Source organism: Psammomys obesus, unplaced genomic scaffold, assembly GCF_907164565.1.
Source record: "Psammomys obesus unplaced genomic scaffold, mPsaObe1.curated_primary_1811, whole genome shotgun sequence".
Taxonomy (NCBI): Eukaryota; Metazoa; Chordata; class Mammalia; order Rodentia; family Muridae; genus Psammomys; species Psammomys obesus.
The window spans coordinates 1-22543 of record NW_026590468.1 but is presented as its reverse complement, the minus strand read 5'-3'; the positions used below and the strand labels follow the sequence as shown (position 1 = coordinate 22543).

General features: G+C 39.6%; 1 protein-coding gene and 1 pseudogene across 2 annotated transcripts; one reads left to right on the top strand and one right to left on the bottom strand.

The window, feature by feature from the left end:
* Nucleotides 1-1483: 1483 nt before the first annotated feature.
* Tmem41b (transmembrane protein 41B) lies at nucleotides 1484-16700 on the bottom strand (the record flags this gene model as incomplete). 2 transcript variants are annotated; one of them, XM_055607440.1, is given in 6 exon segments in its annotated part: nucleotides 1484-5327; nucleotides 8697-8835; nucleotides 11131-11235; nucleotides 11571-11664; nucleotides 14365-14493; nucleotides 16583-16700. In XM_055607440.1, coding segments are annotated over 6 exon segments (755 nt in total), but the record flags the coding sequence as incomplete, so codon positions are not given.
* On the top strand, nucleotides 12051-13700 carry LOC129676912 (60S ribosomal protein L24-like; annotated as a pseudogene).
* Nucleotides 16701-22543: the final 5843 nt, after the last annotated feature.

Sequence of the window (22543 nt, the reverse complement as noted above, 5' to 3'; positions counted from 1 at the left end):
GCAGAGTGTAGATTAGGCTAAGCTCAAATTTACTGTGTAACTGAGGATGACCCTCAACTTGTGAATTCTCCTGCCTCCACCTCCTAAATGGTAGGATTACAGACAGGGACCATCAGGACCAACCCCTTACTTTACTACTGATGACTTCTTGCTTTACTTCTTATTGAGCATTCAGTTAAAGATATTGCCGGAATACTGGAGGGTACAGCCAAAGGACCAGAAGTTCAAGGTTATTCTCAGCAAGAGTAAACTCAAGGCTGGTCTGGGACATATATATATTTGTCGGAGGGGGGGAACAGGGTCTCACTTTGTAGCTGTGGGTGGCATGAACTTGGTATATAGACCATGCTGGCCTCAATTCAGAGATTTCCCTGCCTCTTTTGCTGGGATTAAAGATGTGGGATACCATCCTAAATTTTTCTTGTAACAACTCCCAGGAATCTGGCTCACTAATTCTTCTCCCCTTTATTCTTTAGACAGGATGGTATTTTACTGTAGTTCAGCTGATCTGGAACTCTGCATCAGTTTTCAGGATCACAACCATCATGGCTTTGTTTTTAAGAGACAGGATTTCACTGTAGCCTTGTCTGTCCTTTGTAGAGCAGCCTGCTTCTGCCTCCCTGGGTGCTAGGATTAAAGGTGTGTGCCACCACGCACATATTACCATCATGTTTTAAAGACTTATCTATGCTTTTGTGTCTCTATAGGTGTCCTTGGAGCTAAAGTTACAGGTGTTTGCAGCACAAAGGTCAAAGGTGAGCAACAGTCAACCTTAACTGCTGAACTATCTCTCCAACTGCCCACAATGTATGTCTATTCACCACATGCATGGCTGGTGCCCACCAAGGTCAGAAGAGGGTACAGAATCCTCTGGAACTTAAGTTACAGATGATTGTGGGCCACCATGTGGTTACTGGGACTCAAATCTTGGTTCTTTGCAAGAGAAACAAATGCTCTTAACCTCTGAGTAATTTCTCCTACCCTGATATATTTCTCAAAACACCTAAAATTGGGGCTGGAGAGATGGCTCAGCAGTTTTAAGAGCGCTGTCTGCTCTTCCAGGGGTCCCAAGTTTCCAGCAGCCACATGGTGGCTCACAATCATCTCTACTGGAATCTGATGCCCTCTTCTGGCATGCAGGTGTACATGCATACAGAACACTCATTAAATAAAATCTTTTAAAAACAAAAACAAGGGTGGGATTGGGAGGGAATGAAGGAGTGGGCTACAGCTGGGATACAAAGTAAATAACCTGTAATATTAAAAAATAAAAATAAAAAAAAAACCAAAAAACACCTAAAATTGCTTCTTTAGGTCCTTTTTTTTTTTTTCTCTTAATAGATCTGGAATACAGCCAGCTGTTCAAAACCAACTTCAAAATATCACACAACAGACTGTTCCATTATAATACTAGTAATAATAATAGTAATGATAGACTAATTTGTTACCTGTGGTCAATTTAAAAGCCATAACACACACCTTGTAGGCACTCATCAAATCTTTATTTAAAACAGACAAACCTAAAGTTTTGAGGACATAAACTGGGCACCACTCTTCCAACTCAGATCTTTGGGCTTTACCTTCAGAATGTTCTCACCAACACTTGTCATGCAAAATGTTGGCAAGTTGGGGCACTGAATGCTTCAGATGCAGAAATAGAAGAGTTCCTGGCCCAGCTTCTCTCCGAAGTCACCAAGTCCATAACCTGGTAGCCCACCCAGCTATGCTCCTGCAAATCAACCTCATCTATTCCTTTACTTTCTTCTTCTCTCTTGCAAGACTTATGAACTGCACCTAAGGTGGTACAGTGCATGCAAGTATACCACTACTCAACTGCAGTCCCAGCTACTCTTCCTTTTCTCAAAGGAGCAGTTTGTGGAAATAGATCAACCTTACTTATCATGGCCCAGTTTCCGTTCTTGGACAGACCACGGTTATCTCAGAAACAGAAAAACCACCTCTCCAGCCCCTTTATGTTTCTGAGATAGGTTCTTAATATTAGCATTAAACTCAATGTGCTTCTCCAGCCATAGCTAGTTTTACAGGTAAATATCAACTCAGCTAGTCTCTTTAGTTTCTACTCTTTGGTTGTATGCTTTCTAGAAAGGATGAACCCAGAAGCCTCAGACATGCTAGGCAAGCACTTTGCTACTGAGCTGTATCTCAAACCTAGTGATTGAAATGATAGAGGAAATGGATGTTTTGTTTGGCTTGAAGATAGGGTTTGATTATGTAGATCAGGCTGGCCTTAAATGTCTATTCCTTTTGCCCCTACCTCTTGAGGGTAGGATTCTACATGTGCAACCACCCCTAGCTCTTTTTTAAAATTTTGACTTCATTTTTAACACTCATCCATCGAAAGACACCTGAGTTCCTTCCATGTCTGGCTATTACAAACACACTTGCTAAAAAGAGAAACTGGATCATTCAAATATCACTGGTAGGGAAGTTATTTCCACTTTTAGAAATATATAATTTATTTTATTTTTATGTTCATTGGTGTTTTGCTTGAATGTATGTCTGTGTGAGAGTGTCAGAGCCCTGGCATTAGACTTACAGATAGTTGTGAGCTGCCATGTGGGTGATAAGAATTGAACCTGAGTCTTCTGGAAGAGGAGCCAGGGTTCTTTAGCCACTGAGCCAACCCTCTAGCTCCCAATTTTGTGTGATTTTTTTTGTTTTGTTTTTTTCTTTCTTTTTTGCAGGGAGAGGAGGGTGGGTGGCTTTCTATATAGCCCTGGCTGTCCTGAAACTTGCTCTGTAGACCAGGCTGGCCTTGAATTCAGAGATGCACCTGGCTCTGCCTCTCAAATGAGCTACCATCGCCTGGCTAGTTTACATTCAAAATAACAAAGCTCCACAAAAGAACCAGAAACTGAGAAGGAAGCAGTCTCTTTCAGTATACAGCCTGCTTCATTAGCCTGCTTGACTTTCCATTACAACAGGACATTCTCTTGGTGGTTATTACGGGGAATCGGTATGATGCATGCAGAAGCATGGGCAAGGCCCTAGAGTCAGTATCTGGCACCAAAGATAAAAGAGAGTGCTTAAAGCATGGATTTGCTTGGCATTGTTTCAAATCTGTGCTCCATGCACACAGGTGACACCCACTATTTGTGATACAATCTACTGCCGAGTTGTTTTTTCCTGAGACAAGATCCCAGGCAACCCAAGCTGTCCACCAGCTCCTTATCCTCCTTCCAAGCATTGGGTATGAGTCACCATGCTTGGTCCAGTCAAGGGTAAAATGTTAAAACAATGGTTACTTCTACTGGGAGTAGCAAGTATTTCCCACCAAAGTGGCAGCTCCTGTTAAATATATGAAAAAAATATAGCAAAGGGAAAGAAGGCATATGCTAGAGGACAGAGAAAACACTCTCAGCATAGGGTAGGCAGCATACACAAACCAAAATAGTCTTTTTCTGTGTACAGATTGCTTCATTACCTGCTTGACTTTCCATTACAACAGGATGTTCCTGTTGTCCAAGCTTTTATTTATTTGTAAAGGCCTAATAGAAATTCACATGAATGAATATATATGTTTTCTGAGTCAGGTTTTTACATAGCCCAGGTTATGGCCTCAAACTCACTATGTAGCCAACGTTAACCCTGAACCTCCTCTTCCCAAATCTTGGGATTGCAAGCATGTCACCATGCCCAGCTTCAATTATATTTATACAGTAATATTTGTAAACTTAGCCCCAAACAGCTATGTGTTTATTTCATTTATAAACACAACAAAGGCTTTATTACTCAGCCTCTGGTCAATAAGAAAGAAAACTTTGCTAGACAAAACAATTTCACACAAAAGGACACAAGATAGACTACAATATTTATCAATATTATTTCCTTGTATTTGTAATATATCCACATGTTAATACTGTGACAGAAAAGGATTAGTCCACATTTTGCAGGAGAAACAGGCTTTGAGATGATCAGACTTTGAAGAATAAAAACACAATGACTTCCCATGCCAGTAAAGCAACTGTTGAACAAAGCAACTGGATCTTAGAGTGATTTATATCACTTTGTCCTGGCAAGGAATAAAGGTCATCCATAAACAGCCAAGAAGTCTCTCCCACGAAATGGTGGGGACACCAATCACCGTGTGGAGGGAAGACAGTGGGAAAAAGTGTGCTAATCAAGTGCTGTCCCAAAGGTAGCCAGGGGAAGGCAACACTGCAATTGCACAGATATATCATGCACAGAAGGTAATTTCACAATACGTTCTCTAATGAGCAGACAGAACTATGAGACAAGCTTTACAGTCACTGGAACAAATAGACTATATTAACCACTAATGTCTTACTGCCAGTTGTTTCATTATAAAATAATTAATGTCTAAAAAGTATATGCTTCCAGTATTTACTTTTAGAACTCCTTTTGAGATAATAAAGACACTAACAAAATATTATTATCTGAATATACATTATCAACACCAATATGATACAAGTATATAATTCTCCTTTTACATAGGTATGATGGAAATACTGTAAAACCTAGAAAAAGATGAAAACAGACTGGCCAGAATTTAAATTATCAGACTAATCCATGATAAAATTTCCTAAAACGTAAATAACTCATCCTTGCTACAATGAAAAGTGCTTGGCTTCCGGAAAGTGCTTGTTTTTTTCAGTCAGAGAAAGAAAATGAAAGACTCTTTTGCTTCAAGTATTCGTTTGTGCTCTGAACTTTTATTTTATTTAGTCTCACTGTTGGTAACTACTTTACTGCAGGGCTGGCCTCAAACTAGCAGTCCTCCGGCCACAGCCCCCTGAAGAGCTGGGAGTACAGCTGTGCCACTGGGCCTGAGCTCACTATTTTAGTCATTACGCAGACATAAACGAGAAAAACACTCTAAACGAATTATTTAGAGCAACAACTGCAGACCAGGCCACTGTGATGTCTCAGAGCTACTCACGAACAGTAATGTGTAAGGTATTTCCCACAGGTGTGATGACAGGACTTCTCATAGTATACCAATTTCTGTTCTCCCTTGCCACATAAATGCATTATTTTAACTGTCTCATGGGATATTTTACTTTAAAAGTCCTTCCTTCAGTCACTGAAGTGATTTCAAAGCATAAAATGAATACACCTGCTAACCTGAGATGATGATGGTGGTGATGGTGGTGGTAAACGAAAACCTGTGATTCTTCACTCAAATTTCTGTTTTAATTTTTTTTGGAAGATGGCAGGCAGAATAGAAAGAAGAGCCAAAATCATTAAAATAAATACTGAGTTCCAGGAAACAGCTTCTCCTGCTGTTGTAAGCTGATACAGAGTCGTTCCTGCCTTAATTGCTACAAAAGAGGGAGGTGCAACACCTAAAATAAAAAAAAAAACAGTAAGTAAGTAGTGACGGCAGCCTGTCAATTAAAGTGAAAACCACCATTTTTTCATATGTATGCATGTATTGTGCACATGTGAGTACACCATGTATTGCAGTACCCATAGAAGCCACAAGAGGGCATCCGATCCCTACATTAGACTTACCCACAGGAGTGAGCCCCATGTGGGAACTGAACCCAGCTCCACCATAAGAGCAGCAGGCACTCTTAACCACTGAGCCGTCTCTCCAGAACCCCAAATCATATTTAATCATAGTATCTTTTAGGAACTCAGGTATCTGCATTATGAGGAAAGGATTAAGAATTTAAAACAGGTACTTGGGACATAGAAGGCAATAAATCAATGCCAGCATGCTGCACATGGATTACACTTTGAAATGATAAAATTATCTGACACAGACTCAAGTACAACATGGAAGTAAAATTAACCTTACATGTTCCTTTTTCTCATGTGCTTACATGGCTCACCCAGTTCTAACAGCCTGTGCTAGTAAATGAAATCTGTTATATGCATCAAGACCCAATCTCTCCCTGTCCTCTCAATTTAAAGAGCGTCTTTTCAGATTGGGTTTAACATTTAAAAGGAGAGCTAACAAGATGGCTCAGTGAGTAGCAGCACTTGCTTTGGAAGCCTAGGGACCTAAGTCTGACCCCTAGAACCCATGCAGAGGTAGAAAGAGAAACCAGGCTGGGCACGGTGACTCGCATCTTTAACTTCAGCACCTGGGAGGCAGAAGCGGAAGGGCCTCTTCGAGTCTGAACCCTGGTCTACATGTAAAGAGATCCTGTCTAAAAACAAAAAACAAACAAAAAAACCTCACTTTGAAATAGCTTACTGACAGAATGCTTGCCCAGCATATTCAAGGCCCTAGGTTTAATCTACAGTACCACATAAAACAAACTTTAAAAAACCTTCAAGCTCAGTAAGTTTAGTCTCACCTATAAATAACCCAGTTTTTCATAATCAGCTATGGATAATGAATTTTTTTTTTGTTTTTGGAGACAGGTTTCTCTGTGTAGCCTTGGCTGTTCTGGACACTCTTTGTAGACCAGGCTGACCTTGAACTCACAGTGATCCACCTGCCTCTGCCTCCTGAGTGCCGGGATTAAAGGTCTGTGCCACCACACCCAGCTCGCAGATAATTTTTTTTCAACCATACTTTTGTGGGTCTCTCTGTGTATCCTTCACCGTCTTGGAACTCACTCTGTAGACTGGGCTGGCTCAAGATCTACCTGCCTCTGCCTTGCAAGTGCCCGGATTAACAGTGTGTGCCACCACCACCCAGGAAAACCAGAAATTTGGGGAATGCAAATAAAAACAAGAAAATGTCATCCAGAGAGTAACTTCATAACTTTTTGGTATGTTTTAAAACTAAATAACTCCTGTAATTCCAACTACTATTGAAGAGGCTGAGGCAGGAGATCAAGCTTAGCCTGAACAATTTGTCCCAAAAGGGATTAAAAAAAAAAAAAAAAAAGGACTAGAGATCTAATGCAAATGGTATTTGCCCAGCATGCATTAAGTTCTAGGTTCAAGCTCACCCCAGCGCCCACCACAAAAATCTAGGCTGAGCATACTGTGTAGAATAAACTTAAAATTAAAACGATGTAAGGGTTAGGGTCTGTAGCTCAGTGGTAGGGTGGCAGCCTAGCATGCAAAAGGCCCTTGGTTCAAGCTCTGCCCTCCACACACAAAGATACTGAAAGTCTGCGTAGATACAGCAGCTTATATAATACAAAATAAATGCAAGGGGCTGGAAAGATGGCTTTGTGGTTAAGAATGCTTGCTATTCTTACAAAGGACCAGGGTTCAGTTCCCAACATCCATGTTGGATGGTTCACAAATGCTTAGAACTCCAGGGAGATTTGATGCCTCTGGCCTTCACAAGTACCTGCACTCACATGCATATACTCTCACACAGACATAACTTAAAAATAAAAGTCAGGGCTGAGAGATGGCTCAGTGGTTAAGAACACTGTCTGCTCTTCCAGAGGTCCTGAGTTCAATCCCCAGCAACCACATGGGGGCTCACAACTCTATACTGGGATCTGATGCCCTCATGTACACCTGCACGCCAGGTATACATGAAGATAGAACACTCATACATAAATATAAAAAAAAAAAAGTAAAAAAAAAAAAAAAGACCTCACAGGCATTAAACTTTAATATTCAATACATGAAAAATCTATATGCCAAATTCAAGTAATTTAAACTGCAAAGAAAAACAGTAGTCTTCCTCAAGAAAGGCAAAATTCTCAAAATTATTAATTCTTTTTTCTGTAGTTCTGGAGACCAAGCTCAGAGCCTTGTGTATTAAGTAGGCAAGCACTCAACCCCCTTCAATGAGTTACGTCCACTTAATTTCAAAACCTGTTATCATTCCCTTGATGTCTGTTGATCTTGTTTCCCCTAGACTTTTGGTAATTCCCCTAATAAAATGGATTTCAATATTTAGTTAGAATGCAAACGAAAGAAGCTCAAAAAGCAGAAACTAAATGTTTCCTTTTCTCCCCTGAGAAAGACAGGAGTTAAAAAAGTTCTGCATAAGGCAGAACTGCATAAGGCAAGATGGTGCACACCTATAATCCCAGAAATTGGGGAGGTAGAAGCAGGTGAAAAGCTGTAAGTTCAAGTCCAGCCTGGTCTATGAAGCAAGTCCAAGACAACCAAGGATACAAAGAGAAACCCTGTCTCCAAAAACGTAAACAAATAAGTTTTGCAAGGAACACAGTGAAGTTTGTGGAGTAGAGAAAAGTATTTAAAAAAAAAAAATCTGTCTTTGGTCAGTTCCTAGTCATCACTACCAAACATCTGGAAGGCTACAGGCAGCTGGGACTTGACCTGGGCTGCTCATCTGAGAGCATGCAGTCCATGTTCCGGAGAAGAGCTTTCAGCCTGTAAAGCTCGCAGCCCTGACAGCCTGTCATCTCTGCCCTAAATGGCTTTCACTGGCATAGGATGAAAGGGCTGCAGGACCATTTAGAAAAAAATACTCTGGGGCTATGTATGTGGTTGGTGGTATAAGAACTTCTGGCTTGACCTACACAAGCCCTGGGTTTGGGCTTTGAGCCCTAATATCACCAAAAAATAAAAATGTTTAAAAAAAAAAGTAGGTGAAGGGTTCTACTTAATTTACGGTTATTAAAATAATATCTAGTAGAAAGTGTTCATCCTTTAAAGAGGTACCATCTTAGAACACACTGAACAAGCTATCTAGGCCAGGCTTTGTGCCCAAGAGTTATATATGGTGCTGGTGATTTTGCACACAGCAGGCAATCTAGGCCAGCTGGACAGTTGGACACGCACATGATGAGCTGTCACACAGCATGAGCCAGAGGTCTTACCTAGAAAAGTGCCAATAAAAAACACTTTCAGTGGCACATTTATCACAGGTGACGTAATATTAATAAACCAATTAGGCAGAAATGGTGTGATCCTCAAAAATATAATGTAGTTAATGAGATGTTCTCTATGACGCTCTACCTGTCATGAAAAAAGAACCAGTATTAGTTAAAACCAATCTTGAAGGTAAATTGCTTAATGTGATATAAATTCCCCAAATTCTCATACCAGACACATCACAATTTACCCAACAGGAACAATGTGTGTTTTCTGGGGATGTAGGTCAGTGATATAACATTTGCCTTCAGGGTTAAAGCCCCAGAACCACACACACATATAAAACAAAACAAAAAAACAAAACAAAAAAAAAATTGAGACTGGGTTTCTCTATGTAGCCTTAGCTGTCCTGGACTCACTTTGCAGACCAGGCTGGCCCACAAACTTACAAAGACCTGCCTGCCTCTGCCTCCCGAGTGCTGGGACGGGTGCCACCAGGATGGCCCTTTTTTTCTTTTGTAAAGACAAGTTTTCACTATGTAGTTCTGTCTGGTCTGCCATTCACCAGATAAGACCAGGTTGGCCTTGAATTTACAGAGACCCACCTGCCTCTGCCTATCCATGTTAGGATTAAAGGTGCATGCTACCAGCCCTGAGTTAATTTCTTTAAAAAGTAATTATCATCATATGCACACATGACAAAGCCAAAAGACAGTCTGTAGAACAAGCTCTTTCTTTCCTTCCTTCACGTTTAGATGGGCTCCAGAGATCAAATTCACCCGTTAGGCTTTTAGGGCCATGATCTTATACACTGAGCCATGTCATCAGCCCTGATCTTAGTTTTCATGGTGATATGGGGAGGGTGTTTGATCTTACGGCCTCATTCACACTAGGTAAATGTGCTACCACTGAAGTTACACATCCCGGCATCCAGTTTCCAATTTTTAGAAGATTTTACATCATCTTCATTTTATGCTCTTACAATATGTGAGTGAACTGACCTATTGTTGATAAACATTAAACAAGCATATAGAAAATTTTCACTGACTAAATACTGATTACTTATATTTCTGCATAACTAGCAAAATCACTTACATAAAACAGCTATTCCAAAGAAAACTGTATATGTAAATCTAATACTCAGTATGCATATATAAAAAAGGCACTAGATTCAAAGTCTACATGAAGTCTACCCAGAGATTTCAAGATGTTTTACAAGTGATCACAAATTGAAGTAAAATACAAAACTTTCCTTTCTTTTCTAAAACAAGGGGCTAAGGCAGAATGATCTCTATATTTCCTATAAGATGTAATTATTTCTTTCGATCTATTAGAAAAATAGAATTCTGTTATGGTTTAAAAGGAAAAGTTACCAACTGTAACACACATTGAAACCTAGGTCTCTACTTGCTGGTGCTATTAAGGTAATAGACACTGGGGAGGCGGGGCGGGGCTGGAGGAAGCAGGCTACTTGAAGAGTGAGTGTTCTTGGACTTGTATGTTGCTCCCATCCAGGAGCCTCTATTGGGTTCCTTTTTGCCATGAGGTGAATAGACCCTGCCAAACTTCCATTGCCCTAACTCTGTCTTACACTGCCCTAGAACAAACACAGCTAAGGATACAAACTGAAACCTTGTAGCAAAATCATGTTTGTCTTTCTCCAGCGTTTGTTACAATAACTAAATGTCTACTACACCACAAAGACTATAGTAGCATTATTCTGTATAAAGTATATTAATCATTCCTAGTTTTGTTTTGTTTCCTTGTTTTTCCAGACATGTTTTCACTGTGTAGCCTTGGTTCTCCTGGACTCACTTTGTAGCTCAGGCTGGTCTCAAACTCCCTGCGATCCACCTCCTCAGAATTATACTGTTGGAATTATAGGCCTGAGCCAACTTCGTCATGCTCCTAGTCTTTTTAAAGATCCTGACGGAAGTAACTAATTTTGGGACGCCTTCATATTGACATTGACTTCTGCAAAAAAGAATGGCAACAGGAAGATCAAGAATTCACGGTCAGCATGGGCTATATGATACCCTGTCTCAAAAAGTGAAGTGACTGGGGCTAGAGCAACAGCTCTGCAGTCACGAGCACCTGGTGGATTTACAGAAGACCTGAGTCCTGTACCTCCAGCTCCAGGGGATCTGACACTCTATTCTGGCCTCCACAGGCATCAACACACACACAAGACATGTACATACACATAAACTGTACAAATTTAAAAGAAATTTTAAAACGAAAGTAAATTTTCCAGCTCCTATAATCCCAGCACTTAGGAGACAAAGGCAGGCGATCTCTGTGAGTTCCTAGCCAGTCAGGGCTACATAGTGAGACCCCATCTCAAAACAAACATTTTTTTTAAAGGATGACAAAACTAAAAAAAAAAAAAAAAAAAAAAAAAAAACCCACAAAAAAGCAAAACCAAAAGTCAATGCCTACCTGCTGCGACCATTTTACTGCTTTCTCTGTTAGGTACTTGTATACAACAGGTCTTCCCACTAAGTATGAGAGCATGTAGCAGAAGGAGGCACCAAGTCCAGAACACTGGAAAACAAGAAGACACGTGCACTTCGTATTTTCCCACCTCATTCCTGCAGATGCATTTGCTTACTTTAGCTCTTTTAGGGCCAGGCAGGGTAGCCTATATGACATCTCTTATCTAGAGAATAAGAACCCATTTGATCTAGTCCTTTCTCAAACTGTAACTCAAAAATAAACAGGCATTTTTCATTAAACTTTTGACCATTTCCAGTAATTACTGCCAGCTGTTATCTTAAGAATAAGGAGGCTTTCCTCTATAGCTATGCATAATGACACTACTTCCAACCCTCAATATTTTACTTATTTTCCCAGTCTCCAAATTCATTTCACATACTTACCAAACAAACAAGGAATAAGGCTAGTGGAAAGGGATAAAGAAATCCGGAGAGTATACTGAGGAATATGGAACCTGGGATAGCAAACGTTTGCAAACTGTTAACTTCTAAGTTAAGGATTAGAAAATAATGAAGCAAAAGTTTTACAATATACTCTGAAGAAATTTTAACACAAAACTTATGTATTACAGTACAAATTATTTTATGTAGTACTATTACTTTTACGTTGTACTGAAACCTGTCCCATGAGGTCTGGTGAGTTTTTCTATCTGTAGTATCATATCTGCCCTAAAACAAGTTGTATATTTTAGAGATTCTGGATATTTTGGTTTGGGGACTAGGAATACCCCACTTATAATTAAATGATAATGTAAAATCATAACCAAATATCTAAAAAGTATGTAAGTTGCCAGCCAGAATTCCTCCAGCTCCAACCTAGCTACCAACTGACTAATAATACAAAAATGCAGTAAACAAACAAACATGTTGGTAATAAACAAGTGGAAATCTAGGAAGAACACCCAGTTGGCACTAGGCAGAGACAAATCGGGCAGCTCAGCGAAAGAAAGTCTTCAGTAATTTTTTGTTTGTTTGTTTTGGTGTTTTTGAGACAGGTCTCATTTCATAGACCCTGGATGGCCTGTAACTTTCTTTATAGACCAGGTTAGACTCAAACTCCGAGACCCCCTGCCTCCGCCACCCTAGTGCTGAGATTGAAAACACACTAATTAGTGCTATGTGGACTGGGTGTGTTAACAACTGTGCCATGTCTTTATCTACCATTCATATTCTAGCTGCTTAGGAATTTTATTCTGTAATACTCAAAACATAAGACATGCACTTAGCATGTATTTACAATGCTTTTAAATTGGCTAAATGAAATAACACTAGAATCAAGATAACAAACTTTTAAAAACGACAGCCAAAATAAGTAATAAAATAAAGGGTACTGGAGAAACAGCTCAATGGTTAAGAACACTGTCTGTTCTTCCAAGATCCCAGGTTCATTCCTAGTATTGACATGGTAGATCATAATTGTCTATAACTCCAGGTCCAGGCCTTCTGACACCCTCACCCAGAAATACATGTAAGCAAAACACCAATCAACAAAAAATAAGTACATTTAAAATAAAAGGATAAAACAAAATAAAAGTAATAGCCAAGCATGGTGGCATATGTAGGAGATGGATTCAGAGGGATCACAGGTCCACTGTCATTACTGGCCACACAGCAGCTTAAGGAGAGCTTCCTTTAAAAACAACAACAACAAAAAAAAACCCTAATAGACACACCTCCAAAAAAATTTTATATACAAGTTTGAGACTATAGGAGTTATATGGCTGCTGAGAGACACTGAGAGGAGGCAAGTCTGAGTTGAAATGTTTTGAATATAAAATACAAAGCGTACTTCAGAGAAATAGTTCAAAAAGAAAGGAGGGCCAGGCTTAGTGGCACACACCTTTAATCTTGGCACTGGGTAGGGAGAAACAAGCAGATCTTTTTGAGTTTGAGGACAGTTTGGTCTACATAATGAGTTCCAGGTCAGCCAAGGCAATACAAGGAGATCTTGTCTCAAAAAAGCAAAAAAGCAAAAGAAATTAAAATATCTCATCAAGCTTTCTCTTTGACATCTTTCCTCTGGCTAGCCAGCAGCTATCACCAAGAAGGTAGAGCTGTGAAGTTTCAGCGGCTACAAGACAGGGCAGTGCTATGCCAGGACCAACAGGAAGGTTTTCCAGTTTGAGTCCACATTCCTTTCCAAAAGGAATCCTCGGCAGACAAACTGGACTGTCCTCTACAGAGGAAAGCACAAGAAGAGCCCGTGGGAAGAGGTTCAAAAGAAAAGAGCCGGCCGCTGTGTAGTCAAGTTCCAGCGGGCCATCACTGCTGCATCTCCTGCTGACATAATGGCCAATGGAACCAGAAACCTGAAGTTAGGAAAGCTCGGCGAGAACAGGCTCTCAGAGCTGCCAAGGAAGCAAAAAGGCTAAGCAGGCGTCAAAGAAGGCAGCAATGGCTGCTGCTGCTGCTTGCCACCCCACCACAGCCGCAGACCACACAAAGGCAGCACCTAAACAAAAGACAGGGAAGCCTGGGAAGGTCTCTGCTTCCCCAGTGGGTGAAAAACGCTGATTAGGTAGAACAGAGTTTAAAATAAAGATCTGTTTCTAACTCTAAAAACAACAACAAAAATCTCATCAATAATTTTTAGGGCTCAACTAAGAATGGAGGTGACGAAGGTATTCAGTGCACTGCAGGCCCTTGATCAATGCCAGCACATACCAAAATGCACATGGATTTTGAAATGATAAAATTATCTGATACACAGACTCAAGTACAACATGGAAGTAAAACTAATCTTACATGTTCCTTTTTCTCATGTGCTTACATGGCTCACCCAGTTCTAACAGCCCTGTGCTAGTAAATGAAATCTTTGTTATATGCACCAAGATCCAATCTCTCCCTGTCCTCTCAATTTAAAAAGTGGCTTTTCACACTGAGTTTAACATTCAAAAGTACTAGGGCTAGCAAGATGGCTCAGTGAGTAGAAGCACTTGTTAAGAAGTAGAAAGAGAAACCAGACTGGGAAGGGTAACTCCTGCCATCTGATCCTAGGCATCAAATCCAGGACATCATTCATAGTTGGCCAGTGTCTTTACCTGATAAGGCATCTAATGGGCCCCTGAATTAACATTTTAACAGGAAAAGTCATTACTTATTTTGGAACATTTTCTTTTCTTTTTTGGGAATAGTTTCTTGAACAAACTAGAAAATATTTTTTCAGATAAAAGGATACAAAATATATGTAGCAAAATAAGCAACCAGTACTTGTACATAAAAGGTGTCCTTGTATTTGGAGAGAACTTTTCCTAGAGCCTTGGCATCATCCATATCTCTTGGAACCTTCATATTCACTCTTTCTTCTCTAAAAAATAAAATAGTAATGTAAGAAAATATAAAAACCAGAGTTCCATGATCAAAATCAAATTCAAATTCAAAATATGGGATTTTAAGCCAAAATGGTGCAATGCAATTAATCTGTAATAAGGAAAATTTACATTTTTTTTTTTTTGGGTTCAACAGTCTGTAAACACACACACACAAACACAGGCACAAATTAAAGTTCAAAATGACACAACCCAAAAATTAAAAGCATCATCTGTTTCAATACTGGCTTAAATTTTAAATTAAATATTAAGAAATGAACCATCGCTATTAATATATTAAAAACATACTTAACAAGCCTGACATAGTAGTATACGCCTTTAATCTCAGCACTGGGAGGGGAGGGGCAGAGACAGTCAGATCTTTGTGAGTTCAGGCCAGCCTGGTCTATGAGTCTAGGACAGCCAGGACTACAAGAGAAACCCTGTCTCAAAAAAAAAACAAAAAAACAAAACCAAACAAGCAAACAAACGAAAGAAAAAAGCAAAAAACATACTTTTGGGTAATTTTTCTAAACTAAGGTCAATAATCATTTATAATAAAAATTCACGGTCTGGAGAGATGGCTCAATAAATTAAGAGCACTGCTCTTCCAGAGGTCCTGAGCTCAACTCCCAGCAACCACATGGTGGCTCACAGCCATCTCTACTGGGATTTGATGCTTTCTTCTGGCATGCAGGTGTACATGCAGATAGAGTACTCATGTACATAGTAAATAAATCTTTTAAAAGTTCACTAAAACTTTTACTGAAATCACACTTTATACAGCAATATCCCAGCTCAAAATACAGGAAAGTTAATCTTCCTCCTCTCCATTTTGAGGAACAGTTTCACCATGTAGTCTAGTCTAGCTTTAAATTCCCTATGTAACCTCAGTGCATACCTGTAATCCCAGCACTCAGAAGGCTGAGGCAGGTGGATTTCTGTGAGATCCAGGCTAGCAAGGGCTACAGAGTGAGACTCTATCTCAAAAATCAAAATAAACCCAGTTTTTATTTTATTTTTAAATACTGAATTAAATCTCTATTTTTTATAATTTAATAGTGTTTGCACATGTGTGTGAGGGTTGGAGGACAGCTTTCAGGAGCAGCTTCTCTCCTACCATCTGATCCTAGAAATCAAATTCAGGACATCATTCATAGTTGGCCAGTGTCTTTACCTGCTAAGGCATCTAATGGGCCCCTGAATTAACATTTTAACAGGAAAAGTCATTACTTATTTTGGAACATTTTCTTTTCTTTTTTGGGAATAAAAAGGATACAAAATATATGTAGCAAAATAAGCAACCAGTACTTGCTATGAGTTCGAGGCCAGCCTGGCCTACAAAGTGAGTCCAGGCCACCCAAGGCTACAGAAAGAAACCCTATCTTGAAATACCAAAACAAAACAAAAAAATAATTGACAAATAAGTTACCTATGTAGCCAGTCTGATTTTCCCCCCTTTTTTCTGTGGAGCCCCGGCTGTCCTAGAACTCAGAGCTCCAGCTGCTGAGACTAAAGGTGTGCACGGTGGACATATGATGCCCACCTCAATCAGGGAGTCAGTTCTAGGAAAGTCACACCCACACCCACACACCCACCCACACCCACACCCACACAAACAAAATCAAGAGGTAAGGCAACTTTCTAGCTTGAAAAACCTTTGAAAAGCCTTGGATGTGGACTCCTAAGCTTTTCTTTATAAAGGAGGTTAGCCTTCAATTCATAGAGATATATCCACCTCTACCCTGGGATGCCGGGACTAAAGGTTTGCACCACCATGACTGTCCTGCCCTTTTCTTAAAATTCTAATTTTGTTTCTTTAATAAAAGAGAGAGAGAAAAAAGGAAAGAAAAGAAAGGGGATGAAGAAAGGAGGGGATATATCTCAGTTGAAATCAGAAAATTTAAAGCAAAGAGGTAAGAGACTATCTAAAAACCAAAAACACAAGACAGCAGTAAGGAAATCTGAAGCTAACATGGCTCATAGACTGGCTATAATCCACGAGCATTGGTATACAAACACTGTAATACTTCTATTCTAATTCACTTTACTTCTAAAATATCTAGACATTTTCAGCTGTATACTTACTCACTAAGCTGAGGAAAATTCTTATATACCAAAAACATAACAAAAGCTGCACATAAAAAAATGGACACCAGTATAAGGAGTGATGTTCTTGCTGACCCAGCTTCTACACAAGGTTTTTCTGAAAGAAAAAAAAGTATAATCAAGATAAATTGCATTTCAAGTCAACTAATAATGACCTCAATTCCTTTCCTCCCAAGAAACCATTTATACTTTTGCCCAAAATGATGACATTAAACCAGTTACTTCAAGAACCATCCATTGGACACATGTGGTGGTACACAGTCTAAATCCCAGCACTGTGGAGACGGAGACAGGTAGCTCTCTCTGAGTTTAAGGCCAACTTGGACAGCCAGGGATACATAGTAAGGCCCCATCTCAAACAGCCCCGACATTGACCTCTGGCCTCCACATGCATACACCCACAAAACATGTACAAACCATACACATATATAAATCATTCTTGGCCTGATGGGTCAAGCATATAATTCTAACTCTTAAGATCTGAGAACAGCCAGGAGTATATAGTGGGACTGAGGCTACCCTGTGCTACATAGTGAGACCACAGCCCCCCCCCCCCGAAAAGAACAAAAATAAACAAACAAAAAAAACAACAGGTTGCCAGCTCAGGTTAAGAGCACTGACTGCTCTTCCAGAGGAGCTGGATGCAATTCCCAGCACCCACACGGCAGCTCACAACTGTCTGTAACTCTAGAATCCAAAACCCTCACATAAACGCATAGAAAAAAAAACAGCAGTGGGGACAGGGGAGAGAGACAGCTAGCTATGGGGCTGCAGAGGCTGGCAAGGCAGCTCAGTGGTTAAGAGCACTCCCTGTTCTTGCAGGTTCAGTTTTCAGCACTCACATTGTGACTCACAACCATCTAAAACTCCAGTTCTCAGGAATCTGATGGCCTCTTCTAGCCTCCACAGACATCAGTATGTGGTGCATTAACACACATGCAGGAAAACACTCATACATAAAAATAAATCTTTCAAAACAAACCAATTGAAGCTGGTGAGATGACTCAGAGTTTAAGAACATTGGCTGTTCTTCCAAAAGTCCTGAGTTCAGTTCTCAGCAACCACAGGGTAGCTCACAACCATCTATAATGAGATCTGGTGCCCTCATCTGGCAAGGAGGCAGACATGCAGGCAGAACACTATAAATAAAGCTTTAAACAAAACAATTGTTCTGGAGCTGGGGAAACAGCTAAGTGAGGTAGAGTGCTTACACTGCAAACATGAGTACTTTTGAGCTTGACTCCCCAGACACACATAAAAAACCAGCACAGCTGTGCACACCCGGAACAGCATTGCAGGGAGGGCAGGACATGAGCTAATCCAGACAGCCTTCTGCCTGGTTAGTCAGCCAGCCGAGCTGAAAAGCGGAGCTTCCCACTTAGAAAAAGAGATTCTGTTTTAAAGCAGTGAGGAAGAGCAACAGAGAAAGTCACCTTTCTGTTCTGGGCTCTGTATGTACAAGCCTAAATGCTCATACCTGCTCATTCACATACATCCATCACACATACAGGACACAAAACAGCAAGTTCCAAAAACATCAGTGTGTATTATAACCAACTCAATCAAAAATGCAGCTTTTGCTCCTAAGACAGAGAGTAGGCAAGGCAGAACCACACACACCCAAGTATCTCAGAACTTAGAAAGCTGAGGTAGGAGAACTGAGAGTTGGCGACAAACCTGGGCTACAAGGAGACCCTATCTCAAAAAAGCATCACATGCACACTTGTTTTCATAAACTGAATAGATTTTCTTCTTTACCAAATAAAAAACTAGTCTTAGAAGAGAAATAAGAGGAATACTAAACTCAGAAAAACAGCTTTTAGTGGGCTGTGAAAGCAAAGACTTATATATGTAAGTAGTTTAGTTTTTTACCATGCCTGTTGTCTCTTAAAGACATAATACTTTTAAATCTAACTAGAGGGCTCAGCAGGTAAAGGTACTTGCCACCAAATCTGACAGACACCTGAATTCCATCCCTGACACACATACTATGGAAAGATAGATCAGACTCGTGCAAACTGTCCCACAGCCTCAACATGCATGCCTTAGAATACTGTATTCTGGCACATACACACATGGCCCATCTACTTGCCAACAAGTAAATGAAAAAAAAAAACTTTTTAAAAGTAACTTTTATTATGCTTGATGCAATTGTCCTTTACAAAGTGTATAGCCTCGGTCTGCTGGCCTAGGCCCAGTCCTGGAAGCTTCTAGCCTCCATACAATCTAATGTAAGCCTAGAATGTTTTCAGCCTCCAAGACTGCTGAATAAGTTCAGCCTTTCTTGTTCTTTCTGAACTCTGGGGGCTGGTTCAACTCAGCTGTTCTGGCTCAAACGCCTTTCCAAGCTGACTGATTCAAACTGACTTCTCCTACTTCTGACTGAATTGCTCTGCTTGGCTTCATACTAACTTTGACAAAGTTTTCTAATCTCCTGGCTTATTCTTCATTCTCTGGTTTGTTCTGTCTTCACCTATGTCTACCTTGTTCTCTTTCTGCAACCTGTCTCTGTAAAACTCTCCTGATAAAGCTGCCTATTCTCTTCCTCTCTATATATACTGCTCTCCTTTTCCTGTCTCTTCTTGTGAGAGTTGGACATATCCTATTCTGTCAAATCTTCCTCTTATTTATCACTTTGTCTTCTTCTCAATTAGACACTTTCCAACATGGCTACTTCCTTCGACCAACTAACTTTACCTTCATTGTTTGGGATTAAAGATGCGTGCTAAGGGCTTGTCTATATATTCCAGCCAGAGTTTCGACGTTGCTGGATTTAAATCCCTCTACAATTAGAAATAAATTAGCTTTTCACTGTGAAAGTATTTGTGAACATGAGAATTTTTAAGAACAAACAGTTGATCTTCCCATTCCTGGTTATTCTACCTAAATCACAGACTGAAACAAACTTCTTTTTGTATACTGAGCATCTATTATGTTCAACCTCTGCTTCCAAGAAGCAGGCAACACCATTACAAAGAATATGAATTCAAAATGGCTTAGAGATCTCATAAGAAGGCCAGATTACTTGGTGGACACAATAAAAGGTAATTTTTAGTTGAAGATGAAAAGATGAAGAAAGAACCTTCTAGCCTGCAGTGTGTGTTCCTAAACACATTTTAAGAATTTAAAGTCTTTTGAAACAAAAACTTTTTGGTCCCCACCCCCAAAGACAGGCCTCCCTAAGATAAAAGGCATGCATCACCATGCCCAGCTTTGAAGTTAAAACTTAAATAAGGAATTTGGTATGCTATCTGGAAAATTAAACTTGACGGTAGCTGATAACTTCTAAAGTTTAACTTGATATCTATTTTCTTCATTGTCTGAAACTGAGCCACCTGCCATTATTGTGCTCACCAGCAACATAAGAAAACAATGGAAAAGGTGTTTATATATTATGTGCCATTCAATTGAGGCTCTGCTTTCACACACAGTAAACAGTGCTGATGATTATGAGTCAATAATACTTATGCATAATCCTAGTAAACCTAAAGGCTAGCATTCAATCCATTTATAGTCTGAGTATAGCTCAGTTATAAATCTTTTTAAAATTCCCATGTTATTTTATACTAAGCATACTATTAATGTGTCTTTTTACAACTATATTAAGACATGTGCTTTAGCTCTGGTAGCCACCATGGCTGTACTTGAAATGCATTAGCTTCTAAATCTTCCTGAATACTATTGCTATACTCATTAATATTATTACCTAGTAATATTATTACACTTGTTATTTTACTATTGGCCTTTCCAACTTCCTTCCAGGTCAAAGAAACTGCTTGAGTTCTGGGTTATCAGTTATAATAGTTATATCAGTTATAGCAGGAATCCTGTCATAACACTCTCCAAAACGATTCTCAAGTCCTTTCAAGCCTCAAATGCTACATTTCTCAAGGACCTTGCCTCCTATTTCAGTGAACTCCCCAATTCTTTCCTAAAATCTGACCACAAAAATCAACTTCTCTTGTCCTTTAGAGAAGGGTTTCTCCTGTGTAGCCTTCCTTGGATATCCTAGAACTTCCCTGGTAGACCAGGCTGGCCTTGAACTCAGAGATCAGCCTGCCTCTGACTCCCAAGTACTGGGATTTAAGGCGTGCCCTACCTATAGCCCTGGTCTTATCCTTATCTTTTGTTAAACATTAACAGACTTTCTTCTAGATCTTGCTCTATGAACTGTTTCTACTGATCAACATCTTCAATTTTTGCCTCTTAAAAAGCACCTTTTTTCTAATTTCTAAGTACAGCCTCAGCACTCAGGAGGCAGAAGCAGATAAATCTCTATAAGCCTGGTCTACATAGTGAGTTCATCATCAAGGCTACACAGTGAGAATCCTTCCCAATAAATAAATAGAAGAATGAATGCAGCCTCAGAAAATAAAAATTAGCCATATTATAACTCTATTTTCTTCTGGGTTTTGAGATGGTTTCATGTAGAGGAGTCTGGCCTTCAACTCAAAAATGTAATTAGGGGGCTGGAAAAATGGCTCAGAGCACTGGCTGTTCTTCCAAACATCCTGAGTTCAATTCCTATCAACCACATGGTGGCTCATAACCATCTATAATGAGATCTAGTGCCCTCATCTGGGCAGAATACACTATAAATAATAAGTAAACATTCTTAAAAAAAAAAAGTAATCAAAGGTGACCTTGAACTTCTGTTCTTCCTGTATCCAATGCAACACTCACCCCAAAACAAGAAAGGAAAAAAAAAAAAAAAAAAGGGAGGGGAACCAAAATCTCACATACACAAAAGGCAACTTGTGGTGACAGCAATCCCAGTACTGGGAAAAAGAGGCAGGACTATTGCCAGAATATGGAAAGCAACCTGATCCACGCAGTGAGTTCTAGACTGGGTCTATATGGTAAGACCCTCTCTCATACAGACAAAAAGTGTCATGGGCCCACTCTTGGAATCTCAGTACTTGGAAGCTGGGGAAGAAGAATCCACAGATCAGCTTGGAATACATGGTGAGTCTCTATCTTAAAAACAAACAAGCAAAAACCATTCGCTAAAGTGTTACAGATTTTAAAGAAGATTCTATCACCAAATAGTTTTCAGTCAAAAATTATTTGAGTGGCAAGTTGTCATCTACAATTAATAAAAATTGTTTTTCTAATCCTAGAAAATTGGTTGCTAACTAGTTACTAATGACAACAGGACAGCAGAATACTAAGTAAACTAGATCCTATCACATGAGGGGCCACAAAATCTTTTCGAATGAAGATAATTCCTAATATTAGGAAAAGAAGAGAAAAATTTTAGTCATTAATAAAAAGATGAATTAAAAAAAAAAAACATTTTCTAACAATCTGACACCATGTCAAATGGTCTATCCTAATCTACCACCCAACAGAAACCCTCCATTGATGACACAATAACCTCTTTTTTGACACACATAAAGGGGGGGTCACACCAACCTTCAAGCCTAATATTTTCCGTAGCTCCACATCCCCTTCCTTTATCCTCCACTTGTCCAATCCCACTTCTCCTAGAGGACAGATCTTCACATCTCATCCTCTGGCTTATGTATGTCTAGTTTGCAAGTCATTTGATAAAAGAAACCACCATAGAGGCACTCTGGAAATTTTATGTATTATTATTAACAATAATATATTATTTAGTAACTCTAAGGGGGAACAAAAACCCCACAATCTCAAGCCAAATGACAATTATTTAGCTCCACAGTCTATACCCAAATACATAAACTTATAAGAGCCAAACTAAACTACATCAGACATTTAAAATTAGCTGAGAACACATTTCTACTATAGGTTTTATTTGTTTGGGTTTTTTGTTGTTTTCCAGACAGGGTTTTGTAGCCCTGGCTCTTGGCTGTGCTGGACTTTGTAGACCAGGCTGGCCTCAAACTCAGAGATCCATCTGCTTCTGCTTTGCAATGTGCTGGGATTACAGGTGTGCACACCACACCTTATCGTTTTTTT